Genomic DNA, 27,749 nt, shown 5'->3' with positions numbered 1-27,749 from the left:
AATGGTATATCTATCTTCTCTCTCTCTCTCTCTCTCTCTCTCTCTCTTCACCTTTATGTAGTGTGCATTGGAGGCGGTGAGCCCTTGAGTGCTGAATTCAATGAAATTTCATTTTAATGTATGCCGATTACTGACAATAAAGTTATTCCAAGTTCTTTGCCGGTCCGCCCAAGAGGATTGTTTATTCCGAGGCAAAAGATTTAGTCCAATTGTGGCCTGCAGGAATAACGGGCACAAATTGTACAGCAGTGAGACCTCCTTTTTTTTTTTTTTTTTGGAAAACCCAAACAAAAACTGCCAAAGGGTCAGCTGCCTGTTGAAAAGGCTCCTGCAGATCAAAGCTTTGAAGTTCAAAGGGGTTATTTTTAGCCGAATGCCGCAAGCCTCCCGAGCTCATCCTCTACTGATAAACACGGACAGAGAAAGATCTGAAAGGAACATGTGGAATGGGGACAAATGACGAGGCAACTGTCAACATGGAGGAGGGCAGCCACGATGCATCATTTTATTAAAAAAAACAAAATTCTCTTTGAGTACACAGTTCAATGTAAACATCAATCCATTCTTTTCAGGCCCTCCCGTTGGTCTAACAGTACTTACGACCACAATTGAGCCCAAACTTTATGTTGTTAAGGGAGACATCGGCTGGGTCTCATTTTACGACCGTTCTAGTCACAGCTGGTAAGCGAAGCATTGCAGTTGATAAGTTAGTAACCCAGTTGTTAAGTGAATCGGGCTTCCTCATTGACTTCGCTCGTCAGATGGTCGCAAAAGAGGATCCCGTGACCCCGGGATATTGCAACCGTCATAAATATGAGTCGGTTGCCAAGCATCTGAATTTTGACCACGTGACCGTGGGGATGTTGCAACGTTTGTTAAGTGTGAAAAATTCTCCTAAGTCGCTTTGTTTGGTGCCGTTGTAACTTCGGATGGTCACTAAACGAACTGTTGTAATTCGAGGACTACCTGTATATGATATCCAATTGGTTTTTCCCCTGGTTTTTTTCGTATTACCTTTGTTAGTCCTCTGTTTCCATTTTTAAAAAGAGTTTCTGCCTCTTGAGAATAATAACCTGATCATCACTTGTACCCAACCCAGCAGCCTTATCCTTTTCTAATTCGCAATTCTTCTCATCCAACTTAATTCTTTTCGTGGGCTGAGCTTAGGGAAACCAAGGGCACATAAAACATTCTGACTCCCAAGTTTTTTTCCTGTTTTTAATCTTAAACTAGCTGGACACCTGTGCTTCGCTACGAAACGATGTGCTCCGGCTTGATCAATTGACACTTGCAGCCTAAAACGTAATGTGGATAGTCTGCCTCTCTCTCTCTCTCTCCATCCATCCATCATCTATGTATATTTCATCTGTTTTTATCTCTCTATCGCTCTATCATCTATGTAGATTTCATCTGTCTTTATCTATCTATTTTATTTTATCTATCATTTTTGATCTATGTATATTTCATTTATCTGTCTTCTCTATATCTATCTTATCTATCATCTATGTATATTTCATCTATCTGTCTTCTCTATATCTATCTTATCTATCATCTATGTATATTTCATCTATCTGTCTTCTCTATCTATATCTATCTATCATCTATGTATATTTCATCTGTCTTTATCTATCTATCATCTATCATCTATGTATATTTCATTTATCTGTCTTACCTATTTATACCTATCTATCATCTATGTATATTTCATCTATCTGTCTTTATCTATCTTATCTATCATTTATGATCTATGTATATTTCATTTATCTGTCCTATCATCCATCCATCTATCTATCTATCTATCTATCTATCTATCTATCTATCTATCTATCTATCTATCTATCATCTATGTATATTTCATCTATCTGTCTTCTCTATCTATATCTATCTATCTATCTATCTATCTATCTATCTATCTATCTATCTATCATCTATGTATATTTCATCTATCTGTCTTTATCTATCTATCTATCTTATCTATTATCTATGATCTATGTATATTTCATTTATCTGTCTTATCTATCTATATCTATCTATCTATCATCTATGTATATTTCATCTATCTGTCTTTATCTATCTTATCTATCATGTTGTAACTCCGTATCATCAGAGTGTGTTAATATAATGGAACTGGCAGTTGGAACAGAGGGGGAGCAGAATGTCCCAGCCCGCAGCATCCATCGGTATTCATCTGGCTGCATCCTGTCAGTGTGTGAGAGAGTTGAGGGGTGTTTGGAAACTCAAATCAGTATTTGCTGTGTGAGCAAGAAGGAGAAAGGAAGGAAGCTAGATGTGGCTTAGCTCAACTATTCGGTAGTAAAGCTGCTTGCTGCTGTGAAAGTAAAACTGAAAGTGAAACTCCTCTCCTCTGCTTGTGTTTTTCCATTTGGAACAGATTTCTTTTGAGGTGGAGAGGAGGAGTAGAACTCCTTAGCATCAGAGCATTTTAATAATAATATAGGATATACTAATGCTCTGATGGACATTTCGAAAAATCCTTTCTTAGTGAACACCTAGAAGCCAAGAGGAACATACGTGGCAAATTTCAAGTTTGTAGGCTTTATGGTTCTGGAGATTTCATGATTAATGCGTGAGTGGTTTTCACTTTTATATATATATTCTCCTTGAGGAACAATTAAACAAATTACCCTAGGTTAAGCTGGTTTGTTTTAAGTATCATTTTTTCCTATCTGCAACCATGGCTTTCTTTAGAGTACAGGCAATCCTCAATTTACAACTGTTCATTTAGTGACGGTTTGAAGTTACGATGTCATTGGAAAAAAGGGATTTACGACCAATTTTTCACCATTACGACCATCCCCGTGATCAAAATTCAGAGGCTTGGCAAACAACTCGTATTTATGACGGTTGCAGGGTCACGTGTTCCCCTTTTGCAACCTTCTGACAAGCCAAGTCAATGGGGGAAGCCGGATTCGCTTAACGACCGTTACTAATTTAACAGCTGCAGTGATTCACTTAACAACGGCGGCAAGAAAAGTCGTAAAATGAGGCAAAACTTTTAATGACTCTCTCGTTTAGCAACGGAAATGTTGGGGTCAATTGTAGTCGTAAATTTCGTGGGGCTTATAAACGTGCAAAGAAAGTCCGGCTCTTCCTAAAAAAATTATGACGCAAGTCCTTTTTCAAACAGTCCATGCCTGCTTGAAAATGCAATTAATTTTAATGAAAACCCACCCAGCAAGTTACCTTTGTTCTAAATCCTCATTTGAGATTTGAAGTTCTTCCTGTAGCTTCCGGTATCTGTCTTCCCTCAACAATCGGGTGCCATCGTAAAGGGTGATCTCTCTGTCGTGAATCAACCTGCAACAGATTTTGTGAACGAAATAAACAAATTAAGTGGGAGGAGAGCTTGTGTGGTTCTTGAGCTTGGTGGTTTTCTTGCAGATGTTTCATGACCCAGCTAGGGAACATCATCAGTGCTAGAAGGGAGTTGGGTTTACAGGGAGGAGGAGGGAGGAGGGAGAGGGAGGAGGAGGAGGACAACGAAGAGGATGACAATTGTGGGGTCCTTGGTCCTCTTTGAACTTGGTGGTTTTCTTGCAGATGTTTCATGACCCAGCTAGGGAACATCATCAGTGCTAGAAGGGAGTGGGGTTTGTGGAGGGGAGGAGGAGAAAGAGGAAGAGGAGGAGAGCTGTGTGGCTCTTGAGCTTTGCTGCTTTCTTGACATTTCATGACCCAACTAGGGAACAACATCAGTGCTAGAAGAGAGTGGGGGTTTGCGGAGAGGAAGAGGAGGAGGAGGAAGTGGAAGAGGAAGAAGAATAGGAGGACTGTGGGGTCCTTGGTGCTCTCTGAGCTTGGTCGCTTTCTCACAGACATTTCATTACCCAACTAGATAATATCACCAGTGCTAGAAGGGAGTGGGGTTTGCAGAGAGGAGGAGAACGGTGTGGTTCTTGAGCTTGGTTGCTTTCTTGCAGACTTTTCACGACCCAACTGAGTAATATCATCAGTGCTGATGTGTTACCTAGTTTGGATAATGAACCATCAGTCAGAAAACCACCGAGCTCAGAGGGCTCCAAGGAGCCCACGTATTCTGTAGGCGTCTTGCAATTACGGTCCAACACGGTCCATGGCTCCCCTTCTCAGACGGAAGTGCGAACGTGGCCATCGAGTGCGCGCGGGACCCGATGCTTCCCTCCCCTCGTTAACACCCCACAAAGCTCCCCACAACCGCTGGGGTACCTTTGGAGGACGGCTAGCGTGCCGGGGTTGACTCGGTGAAGGCCGTCCAGAATGACCAGCTTCCCCTGGAGGGCAGCGGTGACCAGGGGGGAAGGCCTCCAGGAGGTGTCCCCGTTGGGCAGCGTGTACCGTTGCTGCAGAAGGTCTCGGGCTGTCATATCCTATGAATGACAAGAACAGCCCCACGGCAGAAATGTTGGGCTCAATCGGGGTCGTACGTCGAGGACTGTCTGTCTAGCTGAAACTCCCATCCTTGATGCAAACTACCCGAGAGAGACATCTAGATTTTATCATTCCAAACATTTTCCTTACGAAGTGCAGGAGAAAGAGAGAGAAAGAGAAAGAGGGAGAGAGAGAGAGAAATACAGAGAAAGAGAGAGGGGGGGAAGGAAGGAGGGGGAGAGAGAGAGAGGGAGAGAGAGAAAGAAAAAAAGAGAGGGAGGGAGAAGGGAGAGAGAAAGAGAAGGAAGGAGGGAAGAAGGAGGAGAGAGAGAGAGAGAGGGAGAAGGTAAGAGAGAAAGAGAAGGAGGGGAGAGAGGGAGGGAGGGAGGGAGAGAGAGAAAGAGAGAGATTAAAAGAGGGAGAGATAGAGAAGGAAAGAGGGAGGGAGAGACAGAGAAAGAAGGAGGGGAGAGAGAAAGGGAAAGGAAGGAAAGAAAGGGGAGAGAGGGAGAGAGGGAAAGAGAAGGAGGGAGGGAAGAAGGAGGAGAGAGAGAAAGAGAAAGAGAAAGAGAAAGAGGGAGGGAGAGAGAAGGTGTGAGAGAGAAAGAGAGAAGGAGGGGAGAGAGGGAGGGAGGGGAGGGAGGGAGAGAGAGAAAGAGAGACAAAAAGAGGGAGGGAAGGAGGGAGAGACAAAGGGAGAGGGAGAGAGAGAAAGAGAAAGAAGAAGGGAAGGAAAGGAAAGGAAAGAGAGGGGGAGAGGGAAAGGGAGGAGAGAGAGAAAAAAGGAGGGAGGGAAGGAGAAGGTGAGAGAGAGAAGGAGGGGAGAGAGAGAGGGAAGGAGGGAGAGATAGAGAAGGAGAGAGAAGAAGGGAAGAGAGAGGGGGAGAGAGAAAGAGGGAGGGAGGGAAGGAGGAGGACAGAGAGAGGGAGGGAGGAAGGGAGAGAAAGAGGGAGGGAAGGAGACAGACAGGCAGGAAAAAGGAACGGCTGAGGCTTGAGAAGTCTGATACAATTCCCCAAGTGCAGAATTTACCTGATAGAGCATGATGGGTTCCATGTCATATCCCAAGAGGGCCGCAAACGCTTTGGCCACCACCGTTTTGCCACAACCCTGCGAGAGGAGAGAAGGCAGAGGGGAAAGAGCTCGTGACGCAGCCCAGGCGCCCGAGCCTTTCAACGGGGGAAGCAACCAGGAGGCTTGGAGTTATGACCGAGTACTCACTTTCTGCCCAATCAAGCAGATGTCCTTGACCAGGTGGGACTGCATCATTTGGGCTAAGAGCTGCTCGTGGCTGAAGGTTCGGACAAAGCCTTTGGGCCCAGGACTCCGGACGGAGGGATGAGTCCCAGCAGGAACCTGCAAAGGAAGGTTATTGCAAAGGGGAGGCAAGGAGAGGGAGGGAGGCCCACTCGGCACCCGTTATGCCGTCGACTGGATACCTGAGGTGTGGGGCGTAACGTTCACGGAACAGTTGCCCTTCAACTCTTTGCTCCTGAAGTGAAGATGCTGTCCCATTTATTATTATTATTTTGTTCTTCTTCCAATCAACTAAACTGGTTGAGGTAGCCGGGTTTTGTCAAAAGAATGGCTGTTCTTTATTTAGGAAATTTAGGAAGGGAGCGAGGGAGGCAGATGGAAGGAAGGAAGGAAGGAAGGGAGAAAGGCAGGAAGGATGGAAGGGAGGAGATGGAGGAAGGAAGGAAGGAAGGAAGGAAGGAAGGAAGGAAGGAAGGAAGGAAGGAAAGACGAAAGGAAGGCTCACTACCATGTTTCCCTGAAAATAAGACCCTGTCTTATATTTTTTTTGAAACCTGAAATAAGCGCTTGGCCTTATTGCCATGCGCTCAAAAGCCCAGTTGAGCTTATTATTGGGGGATGTCTTATTTTGGGGGAAACAGGGTACTGGGAGAAAGTCATGAAAGAGGAAGGAATGAAGGAAGGGAGGGAGGGAGGGAGGGAGGGAGGAAGGAAGGAAGGAAGGAAGGAAGGAAGGGAGGGAGGGAGGGAGGAAGGAAGGGATGAAGGATCACTACTGGGAGAAAGTCATGAAAGAGGAAGGAACGAAGGAGGGAAGGAGGGAAGGGAGGAGATATAGATGGATGGGAGGGAGGGAGGGAGGGAGGGAGGAAGGAAGGAAGGAAGGAAGGAAGGGATGAAGGATCACTACTGGGAGAAAGTCATGAAAGAGGAAGGAATGAAGGAGGGAGGGAGGGAAGGGAGGAGATATAGATGGATGTGAGGAAGCAAGGAAGGAAGGAAGGAGGAGGAAGGGAGGGAGGGAGGGAGGAAGGAAGGGATGAAGGATCACTACTGGGAGAAAGTCATGAAAGAGGAAGGAACGAAGGAGGGAAGGAGGGAAGGGAGGAGATATAGATGGATGGGAGGGAGGGAAGGAGGGAGGGAGGAAGGAAGGAAGGGATGAAGGATCACTACTGGGAGAAAGTCATGAAAGAGGAAGGAACGAAGGAGGGAGGGAGAGAAGGGAGGAAATATAGATGGATGTGAGGAAGCAAGGAAGGAAGGAAGGAGGAAGGAGGGAGGGAGGGAGGGAGGGAGGAAGGAAGGAAGGGATGAAGGATCACTACTGGGAGAAAGTCATGAAAGAGGAAGGAACGAAGGAGGGAAGGAGGGAAAGGAGGAGATATAGATGGATGGGAGGAAGCAAGGAAGGAAGGAGGAGGGAGGGAGAGGGAAGGAAGGAAGGAAGGAAGGAAGGAAGGAAGGAAGGAAGGAAGGAAGGAAGGAAGGAAGGAAATAAACTAAATTCCCTTCTGATTTTGAAGTGGAACATTTTAGTTCATTATTTATTATATATATAGGACATATATCCCAAATTTTGATTTTGGGGGGATGGGTGTTGTTATGTTTCCTGCCTTTATTCATTTCAAAGAACAGGAAGGAAGATGAAGGAAGAGCAAATGATTAAGCCTATGATTACCTGGAATGTCACAGCATCTCCGCCTAGCGAGATGGTCACGTCAGCCTGCAACCTTTTGCCATCCTCTTCCTCCTCCTCCTCCTTCTTCTTCTTCACACTTACAACGTTTGTAGGGACAGAAAATTTCCTGGAATCTTGGAGTTCAAATCGCTACGAAAGAGAAACATTTTCTTTTTCTTTTTTGCATCTCTGAGGTGTAAAGCAATGGCTACAGGACAAGTTAAGTCAAATAAGACTTTTTTCTCTCTCTCCAGAACGTGAGCTAAGGTTTTATGTTGCTTGGATTCGCTCCTTCGAAGAAAAGCAAACAAACCGCACGGTGTAAGAACTGAGCGTGACAAAATATACGATAAATCCTCAGCTTGGAAATATGTCTCGTCAGATATAGAAGGAATCACTCGATAAATTTAAAATCAGGCATAAAGTTTGTGTGTGTTTTTTTTTTAATTTGATTTATATGCCGCCCTTCTCCGGAGACTCAGGGCGACTTACAATGCGCTAAGCAGTAGCCTTCATCCTTTTGTATATTTATACAAAGTCAGTTTATTGCCCCACAAACTGGGTCCTCAATTTACCCACCTTAGAAAGGATGGAAGGCTGAGTCAACCTTGAGACTGGCGAGATTCGATCTTACAGTAATTGCAGGCAGCTGGTCTTAATAACAGGGTGCTTTAGACCACTGTACTACCAAGGCTCCTATTTTGAGATCAAAGGAGCATAGATAGCAGCGCGAGGGTTATAGGAGGCCGGGGAAATTTTTGGCTGCGGCCCTAAAGTAATTTTCTTAAGTAATTTTCATCTTTTATTGCCAAAGGAGATGGGTTTTAAATGCACGACTTACGCGAGGACTTACAATGAAATTACAATAGATTGAAACTTCCTTTTAATGGCTGGCGAGCTCTGTGGCGCAGAACTGCACAGAAAATACGGCGTTGCAGGGAATGACCATCCTAAATTGGCGTGGTTCTAAAGCGAGGCATCGTTTGACCAGACCTCTATTTTACAGCCATTTTCACTGTGGTCGTTAAGCGAATCCACCTTCATGACCCCAATTGGCGTTCCTCGTCAGAAAACAACTGGGAGGGTTGTACATGTGAATGCAGAATGACACAAACAGTCATAAATACAAGCCAGCAGACCGAGCCTCCGAACTGCAATCATCTGACTACGGAGAGGTGGGTGGGTGGGTACCGCAATGGTCATAAGTGCGAGGACAGATCGTAAATCAATTTTTTTCAAGGCGGTTGTAAGTTGGCACCTGCATCCAAGTCCAATAAAGTGAGGCTTCACTGTACACAGGTAGTCCTTGACTTACGACGATTTATTTAGTGACTGCGCAAAGTTACAGCGGCACTGAAAAACATGAGTTATGACTGTTTTTCATACTTACGACCCTTGCAGGATCCCCAAGGCCACGTGGTCAAAATTCAGACCCTTGACATCTGGCTCGTATTTATGACGGTCGCAATGTCCAGGGGTCACGTGATCCGCTTTTGCGACCTTCTGACAAGCGAAATCAACGCGGAAGCCCGATTCACTGAACCAACCGGATTCCTAACTTAACATCTGCAGGGATTTGCCTAACAACTGTGATGTCAACGAAGGTCATAAAATGGGATAAAACTCACTTAACAACTGTCCCGCTTAGCAACGGAAATGTGGGGTTTAATTGTAAGTCAAGAACAAGCTGTATTTTAATAAAATGAAGTTTAGTTTTTAGCTTAAGTCGCTAAGGCATTTTAAAGCCAAATTTGGCTCTGGCTTTAGAGAACAGGCCATTAAAAACAAAAAAAAAAACAAAAAGAGCCTTGGTAGTACAGTGGTCTAAAGCACCCTGTTATTAAGACCAGCTGCCTGCAATTACTGCGGGTTCGAATCTCGCCAGACTCAAGGTTGACTCAGCCTTCCATCCTTTCTAAGGTAGGTGAAATGAGGACCCAGATTGTGGGGGCAATAAGCTGACTTTGTAAATATACAAAAGTATGAAGGCTATTGCTTAACACATTGTAAGCCGCCCTGAGTCTCCGGAGAAGGGCGGCATATAAATCAAATTAAAAAAAAAAAAAAACAGGTGTGTTTTATTCATTTAATCTATATTAAATGAACACAAAGTCCTTCGAGAAAACGCTACTATAGAATCATTATTCTATTCAGGAGGTTCAACAGAATTCTATAAAGCAAAGAAGCTTAGAAGGTATTTTCAAGTGCCGTTTTCATCATTTTTGCCTCTCTTACCCGTAAGATAAAAACTGTAAGAGGCACAGGAATTAAAACAAAGAACAAAAACCAGAATATGCATTTGGTAAAACCACAACAGCACATTTGCGGAATAAAAAGCTCTTAGAATATTTCATTTTTTAGAAGAGAATAGAATTTTTTTATTGGCCAAGTGTGATCGGACACGCAAGGAATTTGTCTTTGGTGCATACGCTCTCAGTGTACATAAAAAAAGAAAAGATACATTTTAGAATGTAAAACCAAGCAAACATATTTTAGCGCAACTCAGAATAACAGAAGAGTTGGAAGGGACTTTGGAGTTCTTCTAGTCCAACCCCCTGCTCAGGCAGGAAACCCAATACCACATGTATCTGTCCCAGAAAAAAATATGAAGTTCTAATAATCCATGGGCTGCTATATTCTAACATGTTAAAATTTTCCAGAAATTAAGAAAATAAGAGATAAAGGAATGGAAGGGATATTCTCTCTAGGTGAATTATGTTTTCCTAGTGCCTTTTTCTTATCGGTTCGTATAACAGGTCATTAAATACTTACTTTTAAGGCGTCTTCCACAGCTGTCTGGCCTTCCTTTCCTAGCAAAACATTATATGGATACAGCCAGTTGATGATATGTTGCAATGACATCGTAGGAAAGGAATTCTAAAGAAGAAATAAAATAAAATAAAATAAAAATCAGACCGATGTACCTAAGAGGAGAACTAAACCATGTCCTTCGGTTAAATATTTGCAGACTTCCAAGGTTAAATTGTAAAGTTTGTTTGCTGAGATTTCTAAGTCTCTGGCAGCTTGGAGGAGAAACATCTCTTGAGATTAGGAAAGATAAAAGAGAATAGAAGCTGGAAGGGACCTTGGAGGTCTTCTAGTCCAGCCCCCTGCTCAAGCCTTGAATGAATGTTTGTTTGTGTGTCTCTTCTCCTTCCCTTCGTCTTCCTTTTGGGTAGTATTTTTCAAGGCTATATCACATCCAGTTGGGATATCTGTGAATCTCAATATAAAAAGGCAGAGATCTGAGTTTGTAGAATTACGCCAATGTTGTTAAATCGAAGAAAATGATCCATAACCCGAGTGCAGATTTAACTTTAATGCATCTATCCACCACTATAAACCGCCTGAGAAATCAAAGGTCTACTGAATATTTAGACAAGTTGTCCCAAAGGTGTTTTTTTTTCAAGAGGCAACTGAACTTTCTAATTTTACTTTGAAAACATTTTGCTTCTCATCCAAGAAGCTTCTTCAGTTCTGAATGTGGACGATTACTTGGGTCAAGATCATAACTGTTAAGGATATTCTTGGGTCATAACCAATGTTGTAGGTTATTGAGCAGAGTACCCTTTGAGTAAACGCATGAAAAACGACTGGGAGTGGTTGTGAACAATCACAGTCAACATACAAACACACTGAGTTGTTGTAGTCTTTTACTTTTAGAAAAAGTAAAGCAAAGTCCAAAAAACAATCCAAGTCATACACAGATAAGACGAGAGTTAAAAGATCAATCCAGGGATATTTCAAGTACAAAGTCTTCTTACCAGTTGTAGTCATACACAATAAAACAGTTCTTCTTGAGTTTCAAAACAGGAACAAGTTCAATATCAAAACATTCAATAAATAGTAGAAAGCAACATGTAGCTATGATCAAACAGTGATCATGCAGAGAGATATGGGAGAGAGTTACAGCAAATAAGCAGGTAAAATGGTGTAGTATCCACACAAGCCATGATCCTGACTTCCCTTAAGTACATTGGCTACAGAGCTTAGCCAATCAGGATACAGGATGATGCAATACAGTCTTAAAGCAATATAATACCTTTCTGACTGCAAACATACATTGTTGGTTTATATATTGCCTGACCAACTAGTTAGACAAATAACCATTTCCTAACAATAACACAGGAATTGGAAGCGTTCAGAGTTGAAGAAGCTTCTTGGATGAGAAGCAAAACGTCTTCAAAGAGCCTTGGTAGTACAGTGATCTAAAGCACCCTGTTATTAAGACCAGCTGCCTGCAATTACTGCAGGTTCGAATCTCTCCAAGGCTCAAGGTTGACTCAGCCTTCCATCCTTTCTAAGGTAGGTAAATTGAGGACCCAGTTGTGGGGGCAATAAGCTGACTTTGTATAAATATACAAAAGAATGAAGGCTAGTGAACTCTGAACGGTCACTAAAGGAAATTTTGTAAGTTGAGGACTATCTTACGAGCATAGACCTACCAGAATCTGCACAGCAGAGGACAGACTGTCTAAAGGGAAATCGGGAAGGCCCAAGGCAGACGATTCTTGGGTGCAGAGAGTCATGGCAAAGGACAAGAGCTGTGAGATTCTAGAAATAAAACAATCGGTCATTCACTCGCACCAATTTAATTTGCACGCTTACAATCATTTCAAATGGCCTTTTAAGTCAGACAAAACTTGGGACCGGTGAGTGTCAACTGTCCAGTTGGCGAATCCAGAAAAAGAAACGCCTGGGATGTTATTTTTCCAAGAGTATAAAACTTTACTGAATAAATCCACGTTGGCACAGAAGCAGCAAAACCGGCTCTGTGAGCTTTCCGCGCAAAAGCATGCATGGTTCGTTTCCCCTTTTCCCACGGGCCGCCCACAATCTATTACGTCCACCAATCGGTTCTGTTCATTTTGTTTTGGGAACCAGCCGGCCACACTGTGACACCTGGTCTGGGTGGCCTTGAGGAGGGGAACTGTGTCTCATGGGAACCGACGATGCTGGGAGGCCACTCCCACCCACCCTTGCCTTCCAATCCAACCTCAGCACGCTATTCTTCATCAAGCTGGTGAAAAGTTCAACTCAGTCTTGATATACAGTCCACGACGTACGACCACAACTGAGCCCAAAATTTCCGTCGTTGAGCAGTAGAGTTAGCGAGAGAGTTGCGCCGCCATTTTACGACCTTGTTTTGCGGATGTATTTTCCCTTATCCATTCTTATTCTGTCACTGCTAAACCCAGTGTAATCATCTTTATCTTTTATTTTCAATTATTTCTTCTCCAATATTATCTCTTTGTTTCTTTTGTTTCTCATTCTTCTGTTCTCTTTCTCTTTTTTTTGCATTCTAACCAATCCTCTGCTTCTTTGTTTCCCTTAAGTGCTTCTCTTATTTTTAGCACATAAACTGAAGCACACCGCTGGATTCTGAGTATAACCAGAATGGCACCATCTACACTTTCAGTCTCTTCCTGCAAATATTTTGTGAAAAACACAAGCAGTCCTTGACATACAACAGTTCATTTAGTAACCATTCAAAGTAACAATGGCACTGAAAAAAGGACAGTTTTTCACACTTACGACCATGCATAACCATGATCAAGTGATCAAAATTCAGAGGCTTGGCAACTGGCATGTACTTATGACAGTTGCAATGATCCCCTTTGGATCATGTGACCTTCTGACAAGCAAAGTCAGTGGAGGAAGCCAGATTCGCTTAACAACCGGGTCATTAGCTCAACAACTGCAGTGATTCACTCAACAACTGTAGCAGGGAAGGTCGTAAAACCGGGCGAAACTCACTTAACCAATGTCTCACATAACAACAGAAATGTTGGGCTCCGTTGTGGTTGTACGTGGTCGAGGATTACGCGTACTACATAGTAGCTTCAAAAACCTGCCATCTTTGCAGCTTGGCTCAAGATACAGCTGACTGTTCAGACATATGAGTTTGCCTTAAATCTTATTTTAGCATGATTTAAAGAACAAGGAAGGAGATCCGTTTTCACTCTGGGCTGAGTTCCCAACAAAACTGGGGTTCAAACGTTCTTAATTTTGCATGCAGGAAAACTACTTTCCCTTTTCACCAAAGTGTAGTTTCCCAGCATATCTGAACTGAGGGAATTGTGATTTAATTTACCATGGTTTTACCACATGATTTAAGTCAGAATTTTGCTACTTACAGATACATCACAGTCTCAAACCATCAGAATTTCAAGCTCAGGCCGGTTAAAGATTTCAGGTTTAAGTTTATTACGGAGAATTCTCCTCATCCTATTACAAATGTTTCAATTCCTCTACAACTTTGAAGAGGCGTTTCAATGCTCCAGCCAGAGATCCGGGTTTGAAAAGTTAATTCTAGGAACATTCATGCAGAAATTCGATATGCCTATTTACCTTTCTGTTGAAACGTTACTTCCAATAAAATACAGCTGTGATAAGTGGTCCTGAAAGAAAATGCAACACAAATGATTGTATAAATCTTTTTGTGCAGAATTGTGGCCCAGGATATAATTATCTAGGTTTTAACAGGTTGGATCTGGGTTTACTGCTGACTCAAATGCTTTATATACAGATTTTTTATGCTAAAGTGCTGAGTTTTAGAAAATCAAATCGCTTTTAATCTTGAGTACAGTTTTCGTTTTAATTAATGGATTGGCTGCTAAGGAATTTATGCGCTGAGCCTCAGCTAACATTTTAAAATGACAATTTGCCACGTTTCCTTACCTTGAAGGGTAAATAATAAACATCTCGAGCCTGAAATCGAGACCGAAGCGGGGGGTCTAATGGGTTGCCCAAATATCGGGGTACAGGGAGCCCCAGCGCAATCACCCTGAAGTCTTCACTGACTCTAACAATTCTCCAAGCGTCCAGGGCTTCTTTGTCATGCTCCTAAACACGAGTAATATAATAACAATTATTTTCAAACTACTATTACCGGTATAATTCAGCAGTGAACTTCAGGGGTAGACAAGCTAGTGAAGACATGTACTGATGATGTTAGCTAGTTGGGTAATGAAAGGCCTGCAAGAAAACAACTGAGTTCAGAGGGTACCAAGGACTCCATAATCATCATCCTCCTCCTCCTTTCTCCTTCCCCACAAACCCCACACCCTTCTAGTAGTGATGATGTGCTTCGTGTTTTCCCGAAAATAAGACCCTGTCTTATATTTTTTTTTGAACCCTGAAATAAGCGCTTGGCCTTATTGCCATGCGCTCAAAAGCCCGATTGGGCTTATTATCAGGGGAATGTCTTATTTTGGGGAAAACATTTGAGTAATGTTTCATTATTGAAACATTATTCAAATTTGAGTAATGAAATGTCTGCAAGAAAACAACTGAACTCAGAGGACACCAAGGACCCCATAAGCCACTGCCTCCTCCTCCTCCTCTTCCTCCTCCCTTTCTCCTTCACCACAAACCCCACACTCCCTTCTAGCACTGATGATGTTCCCTACTTGGGTAATGAAAAGTCTGCAAAAAAAAAAACTCAGAGAGCACCAAGGACCCCACAGTCTTCTTCCTCTCCTTCCCTGTAAACCCCACTCCCTCCTAGCACTGATGATGTCACCCAGATGGGTCATGAAACGTCCGCAAGAAAACCACCAAGCCCATAGAGCATCCAGGATCCCATAAGCCTCCTCCTCCTCCATCTCCACAAACCCCACACCCTCCTAGCACTGATGATGTTACCCTGTTAGGTCATGAAACGTCCGCAAGAAAACACCCAAGTTCAGGGAGCACCAAGGACCCCTCGTTTCAACCCTGAGCTACAAATATTCTCCTTTCTCGGTATACATCAATGCATCCTGAAGTATACGTGGTGCTGGCATTCAGGGAAAAATAGATGGAAAGGCGAGGCCACTGGGGTTAAAAGCAATCCAGCTGCAAGCAAGAGGCTAAATGACAACCAGTATATAAAGTAAACTTTCAGAAGGTTAAGCATTCCTTGGCAAGCTTTACTCAGCTCCCTGAAGTCCCTGCCACATTCTTGGCTGTCAACCTTGAAGAAAACCCGGAGGCTTCTGCTTACCTTCAGCAGTTTATCGTAACGTTCAGCCGACATGAGGAAACGGCCGTCCTCCAGCTGCATCTCCCGGTTCTCCAGCAAATTGTTCAAGACGGGCAGGACGTTCCGCTCCGCCTTCTCCAACCCTTCCAGGACCAGGATCCGGCCTTCCGTCGCGGCCCGCACCGCACACTGAGGACGCAAAACAGAATCAGCACCCAACAGCTGGACACAGTTCGCCAAGAGCCCTGGGAAGACCTATTCGCCTTCAGTTTACCTCAATGCCCCACAATCCAGAGGAAAACAGAGGAAAAGAAAAGTCCATCCACCCTCCCACCCACCATATCTATCTATCTATCTATCTATCTATCTATCTATCTATCTATCTATCTATCTATCTATCTATCTATCTATCTATGGTATCTATCTATCTATCTATCTATCTATCTATATTTATTTATGGTATCTATCTATCTATCTATCATCTATCTATCTATCTATCTATCTATCTATCTATCTATTTATGGTATCTATCTATCTATCTATCTATCTATCTATATTTATTTATGGTATCTATCTATCTATCTATCATCTATCTATCTATCTATCTATCTATCTATCTATCTATCTATTTATGGTATCTATCTATCTATCTATCTATCTATCTATCTATCTATATTTATTTATGGTATCTATCTATCTATCTATCATCTATCTATCTATCTATCTATCTATCTATCTATCTATCTATCTATTTATGGTATCTATCTATCTATCTATCTATCTATATTTATTTATGGTATCTATCTATCTATCATCTATCTATCTATCTATCTATCTATCTATCTATCTATCTATCTATCTATCTATCTATCTATTTATGGTATCTATCTATCTATCTATCTATCTATCTATCTATCTATCTATCTATCTATATTTATGGTATCTATCTATCTATCTATCTATCTATCTATCTATCTATCTATGGTATCTATCTATCTATCTATCTATCTATCTATCTATCTATCTATCTATCTATCTATCTATCTATCATCTATTTATGGTATCTATCTATCTATCTACTGTATCTATCTATCTACAGTATCTATCTATCTATGGTATCTTTCTATCTATCTATCTATCTATCTATCTATCTATCTATCTATCTATCTATCTATCCATCCCTCCACCCACCCACCCATAGATAGATACCGTAAATAAACAGATAGATAGATAGATAAATAGATATGGTGGATGGATGGATGAGAAAAATATGTATTTAGTATTGCATGTTTTAACAGCAGTGAGGATTGTCTTCGCACAACATTGGAAAGCTGAAGAAATAACGCAAGAGGAAGAGATAATTAAGAAGATACTAGACTGTGCAGAAATGGACAGGCTTACACTGAAAATCAGACAGAAGGAAGACACAGAATATTACCAAGCACGGAAGTTATTTTATCAGTGGTTGGAATAAAGGGGTGGAGAGTAAGAATGGAAGCCGTAATTTGCTGTTAAGCAAATTAAATACCCAGACAACACAACATTTATTAAGCACTAAGAAATGTAATTAATAGAAAATTAATAAAATTTATTTTTTTAAAAAAATAGTGACCAGATCACTCTCTCCAAATTACCCTTTGGGTTTTCGACCAATAAATCCCGAAGGGGCCCAGAGATGAGGTTGTTATTGCTACTCACTTGATCAATGTAGTAGGCAGTGCCGGCTCGGATTTCCCTTCGCTGTTTGAGATCGGTTTCGGTTGTGTCCCTTGAAAGTGCCATATATTCCACCTCTCGTTTGGTCAGTTCCTACAGAAAGTGGAAATGAATTGGATGAGAAAAATATTTCTAAGATGCAGAATTTAACCCCAAACGACTCAAGTCCAAAAAGCCACTGAATGGAAACAAATCTAAGGCTGAAGAAATGGTTGTAGGAATTGAATATGAAAAGAAGGACGAGGGGTGACATGATAGAAGTCTTCCAATATTTGGGGGGCTGTCACAGAGAAGAAGGGGTCAACCTATTCTCCAAAGCACCTGAGGGTAGGACAAGAAGCCATGGATGGAAACTAATCAAGGAGAGAAGCAACCTGGAATTAAGGAGAACATTCCTGACAGTGAGGACAATTAACCAGTGGAACAACTTGCCTCCAGAAGTTGTGAATGCTCCAACACTGAAAGTTTTTAAAGAAGAGATTGGACAACCATTCGTCTGAAGCAGTGTAGGGTTTCCTGCCTGGGCAGTGGGTTGGACTAGAAGACCTCCAAGGTCCCTTCCGACTCTGTTACTCTGAATAGCTCGCCTTCAGAAGTTGTGGTGGCTCCTTCACTAGAGATTTTCAAGAAGAGATTGGCATGAATGGTATAGGATCTCTTGCTTGAGCAAGGGATTGGACTAGAAAAATCCAATCCCAACTCCAAGGCTCCTTCCAACTCTGTTATTCTGAAACTTAGTTTGGTGTTCCATTTCAGTCATCACGGTTTCATTTTTTAAAAAAGTTATACGTGGGTTTATCAATAATCAAGGTCCAAGTTTCTAACTTCTCTACAGAGGAAGCTCACCACTTAGACCGGCGGAGGCAAAAATTGGTGAGGAAACCAAGGAATTTCTCTTCTTTCCCGTTTCTAGCAATAAAGCTTTCTATCAATGTTATATTCAGATCTGAAAGCAGATGGCCTAGACCAGAGGTCTCCAACCTTGGCAACTTTAAGACTTGTGGACTTCAACTCCTAGAATTCCTCAGTCAGCTTTGCTTTGCTTTGCTGGCTGAGGAATTCTGGGAGTTGAAGTCCACAAGTCTTAAAGTTGCCAAGGTTGGAGACCCCTGCTCTAGACAACTGAATGTCTATGGAGATTCTCAAGGATTTAGATCATGGTTGTCCCAAAAGTGCTTTTTACAAAGTCACTGGATTTTCTTGTGGGTTTTTTTTCTTCTTCTTTGAAAACGTATCGCTTCTTTTGAATTCTGGGGAAAAAGATAGCTGATTGGGGAATCCTGGGAGTTGAAGTCCACACATCTCAAAGCTGCCAAAGGTTGAGAAACGATGCTCTAAATCAGGGGTGTCAAACGCAAGGCCCGGGGGACAGATCCGTTCCTCGGGGTACTTAGATCTGCCCTGGAAATAGAGAAGAACCAGCTAGCGGTGTCTCTGCCAGCGAAAATGGAGTTTGGGAGGGCTGTGTGTACGGGAGCCTGTTTTCACTGGCAGAGCGCTCGGGCCACCACAGGCGCCCCCCCTCGACATGAGTGACGTTATGGTGGCTATGCCCACCCTGGCCATGCTCATCCCGCACCTCTCTGGGGTCAGACACAAACCTGATGCGCCCCTCAATGAAATGAAGGTTGACACCCCTGCTCTAAATGCAACTCTCCCAAGCCTTACCAGGTATTGCATGGCGATAGATCGTCGAAGGGGCCCCGGAGGTCCAATAAGGAAAACGTCTTGTCCCAGGAGATCCTTCTGCATGATCCATCTTAGATGTTGAATCACAGACTGAGCCAGAGAATCTGAAACTAAAGGAAAGGCCGTCGCATGAACTCGTGCCTCAATTAAGAAGTTTTAAAGAATTTTTTTTTACATTTTTCTGCTGACCGTGCCTATCTCTTCTTCAATTTGCCATTATTATTTTTGAGGGGGAGGAGCTATTAACATTTTTCAAAAGTCACTGGGCTTTCTCATTCAAGATTGGTTGGGTGCCCAATCATGATGGAGTCCAATTAATTTAATAAGATACAAGTGTGCGTAATGGCTAGCACACGGGTGTCAAAATTAAGGCCTGCGGGGCTACCCTGGAAATAGCGAAGGACCGGCTCATGGTTCCTCTGTACAACATACCCTGTTTCCCCCAAAATAAGACATCCCCTGATAATAAGCCCAATTGGGCTTTTGAGTGCATGGCAATAAGGCCAAGTGCTTATTTCAGGGTTCAAAAAAATATAAGACAGGGTCTTATATTCGGGGAAACACGGTAATTCTCAACTGTGGGTCGTGCCTCTTAAATCTGAATTTCTGAATTTATGGCTTTGCTGAATGTGAGACATCAGAAATCATCATGTATGTACATAGCACGTGTGTTAAGTGTGTGTATACTTTGGAGAGCAGGCTACAGAATTTCATTTTTAATGTGTGCCAGTGTGCCCACAGTAAAAAATGACAATAAAGGTTATCTTATCTTATAACTCTGGTCTTAAGTCTAGTAGGTTTTTAAATTGCTAAAGAGTTACAACCTTAACAGCAATTTGTTTTTATTTTTTGCAATATAGCCGAATGTTGCTAGTAAATTAGTAAGTTCAGCTCATTCTATTTTAGCTACAGTTTGAAGGAGAGAAATTGGATCAAACTTAAGAAACGCTTAAAATAGAAACTCAATTCAAAACAATCTTCCATGAAGAACAGAACATAAATAACGCAAATGCTATTCTGAAAACAAGAATACTCCAAGGATTTAAGGGGATAGCCTGTTAAACCCCCCAAATGAATTTATGACCTCTTACTTATCTTCATTTACCTAATATTTAGTCTAGAATTTTAATCCTTTATTTGCGTCTCACAGAATGGCTTGCGGGCAACTGGTTAAGTTCACAAATATTTAGCTGAAGTTATTTATAGAATTCACCAATGCAGTTAAGGAGCTCAGAAGGACAATAAAAATGTTTCGTCTTTCAGCTGTTGTTTCGTGTATTTATCCTGTTTCATTTCAACAAATTCATTTCATTGTTTGTTTGGTAAAAAAAAAAATCATTTTAACAAAACTTGCAACAATGATTCTCCTTGCTTTAAACCTCAGAAAGAACTGGGTCTGATCAGAAACATTTTATTTGCAAATGGACTTCAGTAAAGCAAAATCTAAAAAAAAAAAAATCAAATTGGAATTATATAAGATATATATACATTTAATGTAACTGAGCCTTAATAAACACAACTAAAACCTAAAATTGACACCAACGTCCAACTGCCCACTGATTCTTAAAATCATTACCAGTTTTGATTTTTAAAAAATATATTTAAGCACCTAGCATTTAAAACAAATACTTTTAGTTTTTTCTCCAATATTATATTGCGTTATAAACACAGAACTAGGTATTACAATTTCTAAGATTCCTGAACTATAAGCATAAACATCCAAAATGGTTTATTACTGTATATCTGTCTTCACATTCCATTAATGGTATCAGATTCAAGCTAGTTCATTTTTATCATTGTGAGTAAATTGGTGCCACAAAGTTTTGAAAGTAGTAATTTTGCTCCATCTCTATAAATTTGTGTTTTGTGTGAATGCCCTGCCTCTAAACTGTCACGCAGAAAATATATCTATGTGATCACTAGGAACTGAGAACAATGTGATAGCACATAATCAATCAATTAAAATCTGTCTCTAAAATCTTACTGTATATACAGTACTGAAAAATTTGGCTGCCAGAGCAAGGAAAATAAATAATCCTTACACTGTATTTATTCTGTTGGGTGTGCTCTACAGATCCGTGAAAATCTTAAAAGCTTCCCTTAGTCAATATTGGACTACATTTTGTGAGCCAACATCTGCATTAAAGGAATTGCTAATCTCTGTAATCTGGTTTATAGAGTTTACGAGGAAATTCTTATTTGAACTGTCACAAAAAAAAGAAGAAGAAGAAGAAGAGTGACATGTGAGTAAATGAGTTTTTTAAAAAATTGCAACCCATTGTAACTAATGTAATTGCCTGCTTTAATTCGACGGGATTGTTAAAAGTATTAATTATTATATCTATCCAAAAGGATAGGTCACTTGAATGAGGATTTCAAAGCTCACTTTAACTGTAGCTGTGGTATGAATAAAACAATTAAGAGGGTTTTGTCAGAGTCCAAATGCATTATCAACAGAATTCTATACAGGTAGTCCTTGACTTGACAATTCATTTAGTGACTGCTTGAAGTCAGATTTACTTAACAACTGGCTTACTCACTTATCAACTGCAGCGATTCGCTTAACCACGATGGCAAGAAAGGTTGTAAGATGGGGCAAAATGCCCTTAACAAATGTCTCAAGTAGAAATTTTGGAGTCAATGGTGGTTGTAAGTCGAGGACTACCTCTGTATTTTTCTGCATGACATTTTAGAAGACTGAAAAGCTGCTTATGTTCAACTGGAATTGGTAACCAGTGGAATATTGTTTGGTCGATTTTATTTATGGTGGAGCAACATTTCTGAAGCTCTGATATTTTCCGCACTATGTTTCTGCAATAAAATGTATTTACACTAGTGGCCAAAATTGTGGAAACCTTTTGGGAAAAGTGTATTTTTGAGGTTTGACGGCTAATAACACCACTTTTTTGGGAGGGAGTTTCAAGGTAATCCTATTCCACTGCTGGAAAGGCCTGGGAATAGCCCAGACCTTCACCCAATTGAAACTCTATGGAGCCGACTAAAGAAAGTTGTTAGTCAGAAGCGACCCAGCAATAAAACCCAGTAAATAGAAGCAATCCTTCAATCTTGGTTTCACATTATAAACAGCTGCAGAACTCAAAGACTTGGTTCACTCCATGGGAAGACGTTGTAAGGCCATAATTCATGCTAAAGGTTACCCAACTAAGTATTAACTAACATGGTGATCATTTTTGTATATCTCATTTTTCCTGCATGTTTCACTTTTCTTCTTTATACCGTAACTGCTATTCTAATAGCAAATCCTTCATAAAAGTTATTGCATTACATTCTTGATTAAATTATCTTTCCATTGATATATAATTTTATGGTATTACTCCAAAAGAAACTGGTGTTATTAGCTAGTTTTAGAAAATACACTTTCCCCAAAAGGTTTCCACAATTTTGGCCACTACTGTAGCTAGATTCTCCATGCTTTTCTACACCACGGAACCCCTTTAAATACTTTTTGTGGCCACAGATTCCCAAGACTTAACTCAAGATTTAAATCAACATTTTTTTCAAGCCTTCGCAGACCCTCTGTGATGACATCACGGTTCCCCCAGCAATTCTGCAGACCACAGATCAAGAATCTCTGGACTAGATTTTTACTCTGAGCTTAATTTTAAGAGCACAGTGTTTCTTACTGTAGTTCACAGGGACCAGTTCCGGATTTTTGGGCTTTCTGAGTTTGTAGGACACATCTCCAATAGTAACAGTATCACCTAAAAGGGAGAAATAATAGTTATTTATCATTGCTCACCTATAGGCACAAACACTCTGCTATCCACCTAACATCTCCTACAAGAACAAGTTATCTTCTCTGTTTTAAAACAAACAAAAAGTCTTTTAGTGCCTTATGCACAAACTGGATAACAGCTATGGGTAGTCCTCGACTTACAACCACAATTGAGCCCAAAATTTCTGTTGTTAAGTGAGACATTTGTTAAGTGAGTCTTGCCCCATCTTACCACCTTTCTTGCCATAATCGTTTGGTGAATCACTGCGGCTGTTATGTGTGTAACCCAGTTGTTAAGTGAATCAGGCTTCCCCACCTTGACTTTGCCCGTCAGAAGGTCGCCAACATTGCAACCGTCATAAGTACATGCCAGTTGCCAAGCATCTGAATTTTGATCATGTGACCACGGGGATGTTGCAACGGTTGTTGAGTGTGAAAAACAAGTCCTAACTCACTTCAAACCGTTGTAACTTTGAACGGTCACTAAATGAATGGTTGTAAGTTGAGGACTACCTGTTTTATACTTGTATGCCATGTGGGAATGTTAAGTCCAAACAAACTGCATCCAGTTTTGGTCACCACATTACAAAAAAGATGTTGAGACTTTGGAAAAAGTGCAAAGAAGAGCAACTATGATGATTAAAGGCCTGGAAATTAAAATATATGAAGAACGGTTGAAGGATTTGGGTTTGGCTAGTCTATAGAAAAGAAGAACTAGTGGGGACATAAGAAGTATTCCAGTATTTGAGCAGCTGCCACAAAGAAGAGGGGGTCAACCTGTTCTCCAAAGCCCCTGAAGGCAGGAGAAGAAGCAATGGATGGAAACTAACAAAGGAGAGAAGCAACTTGGAATTAAGGAGAAACTTCCTAACAGTGAGGACAATTAACCAGCGGAACAGCTTCCCACCAGAAGTTGTGGCTGCTCCATCATTGGAGGCTTTTAAGAAAGCCACTGGACAGCTGCTTGTCTAAAATGGTATAGGATCTCCTGCTTGAATAGGTGGTTAGATTAGGAGACTTCCCTTCCAGCTCTATTTTGATTCTGACTGTAGTTTTAGAAAATTGCTCAGGAAAATTTGAGTTCCAATTATGTAGACAAGATAGTCTGGCCTGTTTTATATTCTGTGCCTCTTTTCTGTGGTCCCTGGATTTTTTATTTATTTATTTATTTGTTTTGATTTATAGGCCGCCCTTCTCCAGAGACTCAGGGCGGCTTACAGTGCGTTAAGCAATAGCCTTCATACTTTTGTATATTTTTTTACAAAGTCAGTTTATTGCCCCCACAAACTGGGTCCTCAATTTACCTACCTTAGAAAGGTAGGTAAGTAGCTTGACCCTGGGTGTCACAGCTTTGGAGCGATGGAGAAATGACCCAGTGCAGATAGCAAAAGCATGAAAAGGAACAAACCCATGTTATCCTCACCTCCGCCTTCCCCCTGTGGGCACCCAGACACTCAAAAAGCCACAAAGAGAAGCTCTTTGCACAGTGGGGTCATTTTCAGGAAGCATGTGACTGACAATAATGAAAGATTAAAGCGAATGTACAACTGTTAACTTGTGATCGGATACAGCAGGAGGAGGAAAACGAATGCTGCATGTCAAAGTTGTTGTGACATGTGGGCATGTCACCACAAACCCACAGTTGGAGAACCACATTTCAGCCCACGCATGGTGCACGCCCCAGCCTATGTTGTGTCATTTGTGTTTCATCATGGGATCAATTCAGTGTGAGAAGCAGCAGTGAGTACAATAAGGTTTTTTTCCCCCCAGTGCTAGATTCTTCTTAAGAAGGCAACTGTAGCTTCCTTCCTCTGTTTCTCCACCAGTCCCAAGAACACTGGCCCTCTTCACACAATGGAGCACCTAAGGACATATTTCTAAATTTGGTTCACACAACAGCCAAAAGCTGCACATAGTGCTCCACCTACGAAGTTTTTATGCTCCATCTCTCCATACCTCTATCTACTATCAACTGAGGGAAGGAAGGGTCACCAGTGAGAGAGAGAAAAAGGAAGGAAGGAAGGAAGGAAGGAAAGGAGGGAGGGAGGGGGAGGAAAGAAGGGTCACCATTGAGAGAAAGAGAAATTTACAGAAGTAAGTCAGAAAGAATGAAAGATTAGAAAGAAAAGCCAGAAAGAGAAAGAAAGAAAGAGAAAGGAAGGAAGGGAGAGAGAGAGGAAGGAAGGAAGGTCGGTCGGTCACTATTGGGAGAGAAAGTTACAGAAAAAAGTCAAAGAAAAGTCAGAAAGAAAGAAAAGAAAGAAAGAAAAAAGGGAAGAAAGAAAGAAAGGTCACTGTTGAGAGAGAAAGTTACAGAAGAAAGTCAAAAGAAAAGGAAGGAAGGAAGGTTACTATTGAGAGAGAAAGTTACAGAAGGTCAAAGAAAAGTCAGAAAGAAAGAAAAAAAAGAAAGAAAGGGTTACCAGTGAGAGAAAGAGAGAGAAAATTACGGAAGAAAGTCAGAAAGAAAGAAAGAGAGAAAGAGAGAAAGAAAGAAATAAAGAAAGAAAGAAAGAAAGAAAGAAAGAAATAAAGAAAGAGCCTTGATAGTACAGGGGTTTAAGGCACCCTGTTATTAAGCTTATTAAGACCAGCTGCCTGCAATTACTGCAGGTTCGAATCTCGCCAAGGCTCAAGGTTGACTCAGCCTTCCATCCTTTCTAAGGTAGGTAAATTGAGGACCCAGTTTGTGGGGGCAATAAGCTGACTTTGTATAAATATACAAAAGGATGAAGGCTATTGCTGAGCACATTGTAAGCCGCCCTGAGTCTTCGGAGAAGGGTGGCATATAAATCAAATTAAAAAAAAAAAAAAGAAAGGTCACCACTGAGAGAAAGTTACAGAAGAGTGTCAAAGAAAAGTCAGAAAGAAAGAAAAGAAAGAAAGAAAGGGTTACCAGTGTGAGAGAGAGAAAGTTACAGAAGAAAGTCAAAGAAAAGTCAGAAAGAAAGAAAAGAAAGAAAGAAAGGGTTACCAGTGAGAGGAAAGAGAGAGAAAATTACAGAAGAAAGAAAGAAAGAAAGAAAGAAAGAAAGAAAGAAAGAAAGAAAGGTCACCATTGAGAGAAAGTTACAGAAGAAAGTCAAAGAAAAGTCAGAAAGAAAGAAAAGAAAGAAAGAAAGAAAAAAGAAAGAAAGAAAGAAAGAAAGGTCACTGCTGAGAAAGTTACAAAAGAAAGAAAGAAAGAGAAAGAAAGAAAAAAGAAGGAAAGAAAGAAAGAAAGGTCACTGCTGAGAAAGTTACAAAAGAAAGAAAGAAAGAAAGAAAGAAAGAAAGAAAGAAAGAAAGAAAAAAAGAAGGAATGAAAGAAAGAAAGGTTACTCTTGAGAAAGTTACAGAAGAAAGAAAAGTTAGAAAGGAAGAAAAGAAAGGAAGAAGCAAGGATTACCACTGAGAGAGAAAGTTAGAAAAGAAAGAAAGAAAGAAAGTCAAAAGAAAGTCAGAGAGGAAGGGAGGAAAGGATGGAAAGAAGGAAGGAAGGAAGGAAGGAGAGAGAAAAGGAAGGGAAGGGAGGCTCAGCCCCCAGCCTGCCCAGCCTCCCACCGACCCCTCTGAGCCCCCCCCCCCCCGTGGCAGAGCATCCCCTCCCTTCCCTCCAGAAGCCCCTCTTCCCCCTCCCCCCATTTCCAGCCCCCCCCTCCCGAGCTCTCCACGCCCTGCGGGGTCTCTGCCCCCCCCCCCAGGGCGCCTCCTCCTCCTCCTCCTCCTCCTCCCGGGGAAGGCCGCCTTACCTTGTCCGCCATGCAAGGCCCGGAGTCCGCCCCGCAGCCCGGCCACCTGCTGCAGGAGGAGGCGGACCCTGCGGGCAGCCGAGGAGCCCGCGCAGGGACCCCCGCCGCCGCCCGCCCTGCCCAGGAACACCACCCGGGCCTGCATGGCCTGCCGCCGGAGGAGGAGGAAGAGCGGACCCTGGGGGACGCGGTCCGGCGACGCACCGACTCCGCCCGGAAACGCCGACGCCGCTTTTGAGGGCCCGGGCGCTGCCGGGGAGGGAGGCGCTCAGCCCTGCAGGGAGACTGACTGGCTGGCTGGCTCTTCCCCAGCTTGTGGGGTCGAAGTGGGGGATGGAAAGAAGGCGACAAAGAAGAAGGAAGAGTCGCCCGCTGAAATAGAGAGAAAGACGGCAGAGAGAAGAAAGGAAAGGAGAAGGAAAAGGAAAAAGGGAAGGAGAAAGGAAAGGAGGGAGGGTCACCATTGAGAAAGAGAGAAAGGTACAGAAGAAAGTCAGAAAGAAAGAGAGAGAAAGAAAGAAAAAGAAAGAAAGAGGGAGGGAGGGAGGGAGGGAGAGTCACCATTGAGAAAGAGAGAAAGTTACAGAAGAAAGTCAGAAAGAAAGAGAGAGAAAGAAAGAAAAAGAAAGAAAGAGGGAGGGAGGGAGGGAGGGAGAGTCACCATTGAGAAAGAGAGAAAGTTACAGAAGAAAGTCAGAAAGAAAGAGAGAGAGAGAGAAAGAAAGAGGGAGGGACGGAGAGTCACCATTGAGAAAGAGAAAGTTACAGAAGAAAGTCAGAAAGAAAGAGAGAGAAAGAAAGAAAAAGAAAGAAAGAAAGAAAGAAAGAGGGAGGGAAGGAGATTCACCATTGAGAAAGAGAGAAAGTTACAGAAGAAAGTCAGAAAGAAAGAGAGAGAGAGAGAGAAAGAAAGAGGGAGGGAGGGAGGGAAGGAGACTCACCATAGAGAAAGAGAGAAAGTTACAGAAGAAAGTCAGAAAGAAAGAGAGAGAAAGAAAGAAAAAGAAAGAAAGAAAGAAAGATGGATGGAGGGAAGGAGATTCACCATTGAGAAAGAGAGAAAGTTACAGAAGAAAGTCAGAAAGAGAGAGAGCAAGAAAGAAAAAGAAAGAAAGAGGGAGGGAGGGAAGGAGACTCACTATTGAGAAAGAGAGAGAGTTACAGAAGAAAGTCAGAAGGAAAGAAAAGTCAGAAATAAAAGAAAGAAAGAATGAAAGAGAGAGAGAAGAGAGGATTGAAAGAGAGAAAGTTGAGAGAGAGAGAGAGACAGAAAGAGAGAAATAGAGAGAAAATCACAAAAGAGAGAAGGACGGAAGAGGGGTAAGGATCACCACTGAAACACTGAAGTCACAGAGAGAGAGAGAAAATCAGGAAAGGGAGAAGGGGGGAAGGGTCACCCTTAAAATAGAGAGACAAAGAAAGAGAAAATATCATGAAAGACAGATGAGGAAATAGAAAGTCACAAAAAAGGGAGAGAGAAAGGGTCACCCTTGAAATAGAAAGTCGCAGTGAGGGGGAGAGAGAAAGAAATAGAGAAAGAAATAGAGAGAAAATCACAAAAGAAAGAAGGGGGAGGGTCACCATTGAAATGGAAAGTTGAGAGA

The 27,749-nt window shown here is 41.9% G+C and overlaps 1 protein-coding gene across 1 annotated transcript in view; it reads right to left on the bottom strand.

Annotated features, from left to right (window-relative positions):
- VWA8 (von Willebrand factor A domain containing 8) overlaps positions 1-26,305 on the bottom strand; it is a 107,485-nt gene extending 81,180 nt beyond the window's left edge. Inside the window, 14 exon segments of the mRNA XM_070944244.1 lie at positions 3,205-3,318; positions 4,207-4,367; positions 5,402-5,479; positions 5,591-5,725; positions 7,308-7,457; positions 10,080-10,184; positions 11,753-11,861; positions 13,659-13,708; positions 13,989-14,153; positions 15,295-15,462; positions 16,972-17,082; positions 18,658-18,788; positions 22,323-22,400; positions 26,146-26,305. Of these exon segments, the coding sequence (XP_070800345.1) occupies positions 3,205-3,318; positions 4,207-4,367; positions 5,402-5,479; positions 5,591-5,725; positions 7,308-7,457; positions 10,080-10,184; positions 11,753-11,861; positions 13,659-13,708; positions 13,989-14,153; positions 15,295-15,462; positions 16,972-17,082; positions 18,658-18,788; positions 22,323-22,400; positions 26,146-26,290 (1,700 nt within the window). The 5' untranslated portion in view covers positions 26,291-26,305.
- Between the last annotated feature and the right edge of the window lie 1,444 nt (positions 26,306-27,749).

Source organism: Pituophis catenifer, unplaced genomic scaffold, assembly GCF_029215685.1.
Source record: "Pituophis catenifer annectens isolate HBS135680 unplaced genomic scaffold, rPitCat1.0.hap2 SCAF_4, whole genome shotgun sequence".
NCBI classification, from domain to species: Eukaryota; Metazoa; Chordata; class Lepidosauria; order Squamata; family Colubridae; genus Pituophis; species Pituophis catenifer.
This window is presented reverse-complemented; position numbering and strand designations above follow the sequence as displayed.